Source organism: Mus pahari, chromosome 6 (assembly GCF_900095145.1).
Source record: "Mus pahari chromosome 6, PAHARI_EIJ_v1.1, whole genome shotgun sequence".
NCBI classification, from domain to species: domain Eukaryota; kingdom Metazoa; phylum Chordata; class Mammalia; order Rodentia; family Muridae; genus Mus; species Mus pahari.
The window spans coordinates 82,841,638-82,847,956 of NC_034595.1; the positions used below are offsets into that span (position 1 = coordinate 82,841,638).

At 62.1% G+C, this 6,319-nt stretch overlaps 1 protein-coding gene across 1 annotated transcript; it reads left to right on the forward strand.

The window, feature by feature from the left end:
* Nucleotides 1-516: 516 nt before the first annotated feature.
* Nucleotides 517-4,813, forward strand: Tmem200b (transmembrane protein 200B). The gene is made up of 3 exons (XM_021200795.2): nucleotides 517-773; nucleotides 1,904-1,989; nucleotides 2,460-4,813. Exon 3 carries the CDS (start codon nucleotides 2,480-2,482, stop codon nucleotides 3,335-3,337), a length of 858 nt encoding a protein of 285 aa, XP_021056454.1. The 5' UTR covers nucleotides 517-773; nucleotides 1,904-1,989; nucleotides 2,460-2,479; the 3' UTR covers nucleotides 3,338-4,813.
* The last annotated feature ends 1,506 nt before the right edge of the window (nucleotides 4,814-6,319 follow it).

The window sequence follows — 6,319 nt, forward strand, 5'->3', positions numbered from 1 at the left end:
ATGTGTTCAACATGTGTGTGAGCATCAGCTCTGAGAACACACCGTGGTGTTATTTGTTCTTATAAAGATAGGGAAACTGAGTCCCGGAGAGCTGAGGAGTGCTCTCCTCTCCCACCCATCTCCTTCCTTCCTCTTCCCGGGGCCTAGGGTGGAGGAGAGGAGGAGAGTGGAGGAAGTCACAGGCCTCACATGTCTCTAGCATGGAGAGCCAGCTAGGGCACACACAGACCCTGAGCACAAGGCTCCAGAAAGGAGCAAGTCAGAACCAGCCTTGGGCCTCAGACCTCAATTCCGGCCAGGGTCCCGGAAACAGAGCAATCCCCAAGGGCATTGTCAGCTCAGCTGTGTGCAGAGGGGGCAGGGGAGGGAAGACCTGGCCCCGGGCTCTGGAGGAGCACGAGGTGGGAAGGGGAATTGGTGTTCCTGACAGAAAAGCGAGGACTGGCTGCGCCTGGGGCCAGAGCTCAGAGGGACTGGGGACCTAGGCAGCATCAGCCACGGGCCATGTGAGGTGGGGAGCATGCTCAAACCACACCGGCTGGCTCTGAAACCCTTCGGACAGCACCAGGGAGCCATAGAGGGTTTTCAGCAAGGGGCAGATGCACAGTGGGACGGTGCTCTGTGACGTTTGCAGACCAGTTGGCAGGGACAGGCGGCGGGCAGACTACAGGGACTCTAAGAGATGGAGTGGCCTGGAGAGGACAGTGACTACAGGAAAAGAACCGGCTGGTTCTAGATGAAGAGGGGAGCTGGGGCCTGAGTGTGCTTTGGTGGTGAGTGTGGACCTCGCCAGTGGAGGTTTGGGTTCAGGGACCGATCAGGAGGCCCAGGCAGCTGAGAGTGAAGCTTGTGCCCTGGGCTTGTGGTCTCAGTTGTGGGAGGAACACCCGGAGGGCAGGGGGATCCACACACCGGCCTGGCGGGCAAGTGAGTAGGAAGTCAACACAGGCCTCCGGCGTCAGCCCTCGAGAGCAGAGGGAACGGGAGGGCTCAGCGTCGGTGGGGCAGGGGCGCCTTCTCCAGATCGATTTGGGAGGCTCTGCGGCCGGGGGATGCCGGTCTCCCGGGCCAGAGGGGCGAGAGCCGCGCGCGCAGCCGGCTCTCATTAGCACGGGCCGCGGGCTAATCAATCCCAGGCGGGGGCTCCTGGGCCGAGTCCACATCATGGAAACTGGCCGCGCGCCCGGCCGAGCGAGCGGGGCCGTCGGCGGGGCCCGGCCGGGTGCCTCTCCGTCGAGGGCGCGGGCGGAGGCGGCTCGCGGGGTCCGGGGCGGGGCTCAGCCATCCCGCGCCCTTCCTGCAGCCGGCCCCGGCGCAGCGGGGCCACGGGGGTCCGGGTCGGGCCTGCAGGGCCTCGGGCGGGGGTCGCTCCGTGCTAGGCCCGGGACGGGCGCCGCTGCCGCTTCTCTCCGGGACACCGGGGACCGAGACCGGACGCCCGGACCCCGCTGCCCGCGGCCTCCCGGCGCCGGGACCACGGCGCACGGCCTCCTGGAGGGGCTCCAACGTGCGGCCCCGACCCCGGGGCTGTGCTGCTCTGGCCCGGACGCGGCCCACGGAGGCCTCGGGCGGAGGAGGCTGGAAAAGAGGCCAGGCGGCGGGAAAGGGGGATGATTCATCCCCGGGAGCCCGAATCGGAAACACCGCAATCTGGGAACAGCCTTGCCTGGGCCGGCGAGCGATCCAGGAGGAGAGTCCGTCCGGCGAGGACCTGCGTCCGGCACTGGCAGTCCCCTGCCTCCAGCCCCGGCCCTAGCCCGGCCGTGGGGGGAGGGGGAGGCCTCTTCTGGAGGAGTGGAGAAGAATCCTGGACAAAGTCCGCCGCTGCCTCCTCTGCTCTGACTGGCTGGTCTCGGCCAGAGCGGTTTTTCCCAGAGTCTAGCTCAAGTCTCTCCTGCTGCAGCTCCAGTGCTGGCTGAGGAAGTCTGCAAGGAGGGGGCGAGCAAGGAGAAGCCGGAGTCAGAGACACCTCCGCCGGCCCTCGCTGCGGTATGTAAAGCGCAGTAAGGGGGAGGTGGGGCGCGCGCGCGCGAGCCCCGCAGCCCCGGGCGATCCGAGCACCCCCTCCCCTGGTTACTTCGGGGCGGCCACGTGCGGGGTGGGGGGTGGGGTCGAGCTCGGGAGGTACTTACCCCGGCCGCGATCGCAAGGGGGGCCCGCGCGGGCGGGCGGGCGGGCGGGTGAGCGGAGCGCGCGCCGGCTGCAGGAGCCCCGCAGCCCCGGCTGCACCCGAGCCCCGCAGCCCCCTCCTTGCGCACCGCCCGCGGGCCCGGCCAACGCTGGCTCCCAGCTCCGCTGCGGAAAACCCGAGCGGGGGCGGCTCCCTGCCTTGCGGCCCCGGGAAAATCCGGGGGTGGCCGCCAGGGATCTCCAAGCGGCCGGCCGAGGCGGCCCCGCGCATCCCTCCCCCGGAGCCCGGCCCGTCGGGTCAGTGTCTGCCTCTCTGCTCGTCCCCGCAGAGCGCCCGGACGACCGCGCGATGACGGCCGGGAGCCCCGGAGACGGCGGCGCGCGCAGGAGCCCCGAGGGCCGCGTCTCGCGCTTGGGCCGCCGCTTGGGTCGGCGCCGGCGGCCGCGCTCCCCGCCAGAGCCGCTGCGGGTGCGGGCTCGGCTGCGGCTGCGCTCGCCGTCGGGGGCGTTCGCGGCGCTGGGCGCGCTCGTGGTGCTGGTGGGCATGGGCATCGCCGTGGCGGGCTACTGGCCCGGCCGCGCCTCCCACACCCACGCCCCGAGGACCGGCCGCGCGCACGGGCCGCACGAGCGCCTGCGGCTGCTGGGGCCAGTAATCATGGGCGTCGGCCTGTTCGTGTTCATCTGTGCCAACACGTTGCTCTACGAGAACCGCGACCTGGAGACCCGGCGTCTCCGCCGGGGTATGCTGAGGGCTCAGGCGCTGCGGCCGCCCGACGGCCCAGGCTGGGACGCGCTGCTGCCCAGTCCCGCGCATGGGTCCCCGGGTGCCGCCGTCGCGGAACCCGAGGCTTGGGACCTGGCCCCGAGGAGGGGCCCCTCGCCCGTCCCGTCGGTGCGCAGCCTGCGGTCCGAACCTGCCAACCCTCGATCGGGGCTGCCTGCCCTGCTCCACAGCTACCCGTTGAAGGGCCCGGGGCTGCCACCACCCTGGGGTCCTCGGACTCAGACTGGACACGTGATCATCACGGTGCAGCCCTCTGGTTCTTGCATCGAGCACTCCAAGTCTCTGGACCTGGGCCTCGGGGAGCTTCTTCTTGGGGCTCCAGCAGCTCGGGACTGTGCCCACCGAAGCTGGCCACGGCTGGACCGACTCAGTTTGGGGGGCTATGCCAAATTAGGTGGAGATTTGGGGGCCCGGGTCTGAGGTGCAAGGTATAATCTGCTGTGAGGCTACCAGTGTGGACCATGGACCGGGACACCAGAAGTCCAGTGCCCAATAGCTGCTCCAGTCACCTCCGAGGCTAGGATGGATATTGTGGTGGCAGCAGCAGCCACTAAGGCTCCTGACCTGCATGTGTAGCAGTGCCAGCTGCACCAAACGAGCGCCAGGGGCATGTGTTAATGTGGACACCAGCATGATTCAGCCTCAGGAATTTCTTCAGCCCATGTGGCCTTAGCCCAGGACCGGCACCTGAAGGGCTGCAGGGTAGGCCGAGAGCATCGTGAGATGCACAGGGTACCTTGGCAAACAACAGTGGTAGGTTGGGATGTCCCAGGCTGGGACAGGCTCCCTCTAAGATGGTAGTCGTGGTGGAAATAGAACCAGGGGGGGGGGAAGGTGGGCGATGAGGTGGGATGAGACCTGTCTGGGGCAGCTGTCAATGGGGCAGTGACCACACCTCTAACTGCCACCACCTCAGGTCTGTTCTTCCTTCAGCCAATCGGGCTCTGTCCCAGCAGGGCTAACTACTGCCAAAGCCCTGACCCCAGGATGGGGACTGCTCCCCTGGAGACAGGTCGGACTGGCCTGTGTGCAAAGCCTCCCCCAGCTGGCAGAGGCACCCTCCAGTTCTCAGCACTTCCTTCCCACTGCACCCCGGCCAGTGTGGGTAGCTCACTGCACACGGCGGCGGCTTCCCTTCCCAGGTATTAAATTAATTTCCCCACGCTTTTGTTAGAAGAGAACTTTAAAAGTGGATCAATCCTCACAGTCAGGCCTTTTTTTTTTTTTTTTAAAGTTTATTGAAAAATGCCATACAAGAAGCAAGACCAAACACTTACCTAAACACTACAGCCACATCTGCCACTATGAAAGGCGCAGACAGCAGGCCCAGCTACTGCCTATCTCAAGGGGTTTTCGGTTGGACTCTGCTGGCATAGTTCCTATTTTGTCAAATGTAAACAACTACTTGATACGATTCATAATTTTTAAAAAATTTACAAAGCTCCTTCATTTTTGTCATGAAAATAATATATCTGAGAGAGATTTGTAAAAACAACCAGCCTGGGGCTGATATTTCTCATGAGCCCTGGGGGTGCTGGCTAAGGCCGTAGCTACAGCTCCATTTCTCAAAATGGGCCAGGGCCCCCAGACCCCAGAATACATCCCCAGAATACACTGCTGGCCTGGGGGGAGGGCCCCCGGAGTCAGCCTCCTTGGGAATATAGGGCTTGCTTTGTGGGTGGGTGGCAGAGATCTCATGTGGTTTGAAGGAAATCTACTTCTGAAGTAAAAATAAAACTGCAGTTGGGACTGTTACCGTGGTGTGCCTGAGTCACTTTGGGGAAAGTCCTGCCAAGTCTCTGACCCTTGAGATGGCCCTCCCCCCCCCCTCAATCCTTCTACCTGGACAGAGCCTGATCTTCACACATAACTGCAGAAAGAAAGAAAATCCAAACAATTACCATATCCCAGGATCTGTTGCCAGAGACAGCAAAGTGGGGGGGGGGGGAGGCTGGAGGGACATCAGAATTCTGGTCCAATTTCCAGACAGAGGCAGCAGCAGAGGGACAGAGTTCAGGTACCCAGGTCTGAGGTCCTGGTGGGGATGGCACAGTGCCCAGTGGGCAGGCTCCTCCTGCTCCTCCTTTTCAGAGCCGGTGGTAGCTTGAGTCCATGCTAATCCAACGCCTACAGCCCAGCCCTCTCTGGCTCAGTCCCAGTCTGCAATTCACTTCTGAGAATGGAACCCGTCCCTCTCCCACCTGAGCTCTCCTCCATAAAGCTAACTGCCACTGGCAACAGTCTCACGAGAGCCAAAAGAAAACCGCACACTCAAAACCAGTCAGAGTTGCTGAATCTGCATGGAGCGTTCAGCCAGGGAGGCTTGCGACCTTGCTCTTGCTTGCTCCCCTTCAGCCCCCAGCCTCCAGCCTCGGCTGCCAGTGACCCTCTGTCAAGCCTCATGAAGCTCATTCCAGCCTAGAATTAGGATTCTACTAATCTTCCAGGCAGATGTTTGTAGGAAGTTAGCTGGAGGATTACAGAGGCCCCATTTGTGGGGTCGGGGGTTGGGGAGGTCCCCAAATTCTCACTACCAATTGGGGGCATCAGGCTCCCTTTTCAAAACCAATATTTAAAAAAGGAAAAAGGAAACTAAATCCAAAACCCACCACAAAATCAAGCTCTCAAAACCTGACAGGCTCCTCAGGCACTGAGTGGGGAGTAGCAGAGCTCACTCACACCCTGACCAAGGATGGCCACCAAGAAATGGAAATACCCCAGCTCCGAGCGGGTGTCCTCAGGCCTGTGGCAGAGAGGTCGGAGAATGCACCTCTTCCCTGAGCCGGCCCTTACCTGCCAGGTGGGAGGGGCCCAGGCTGAGGCTGGAAGCACTCCTTAACAGGATCCACTGAGGTAAAGGTGCCTCTCCGCTGGGGGAGCAACCTCCCCCAAACAACAAGACCTGATTTTTAAAACCTCATTAACTTTTCTTCCCCAGACTACAACTAAAAATGTTCCATTGGCATCTTTAGCCAAAAGTGCCTGATTTTTCCATGAGTTCTGGTCTCCTGAGATGGAAGCTGGGGAGCACTTGGTGAAGCTGCTGTTTCCAATGAGGGACAGGGCAGCTGGGGAGGCTAAGGCCACAGATGCATTCCAATGTTCACAGTATCAGCTCTATGGAAAGCAACTGATTTCTTTGACCTAAAGAAGCTGCAAACAGATGGGGGTGACACCACGTGCTCAGCGGAGGGCTCTGCCTCAAACACCTGCAGGGGGAGGCCATGTTTCTGGGGTCTGTGACCAGGGTGCTTGCCCTGCCTGACATGGTGTATGAAGCTTTTGTGTCATCCACGGGGGACAGTCACTGGTGTATGAAGCTTTTGTGTCATCCACGGGGGACAGTCGCTGGTGTATGAAGCTTTTGTGTCATCCACGGGGGACAGTCGCTGGTGTATGAAG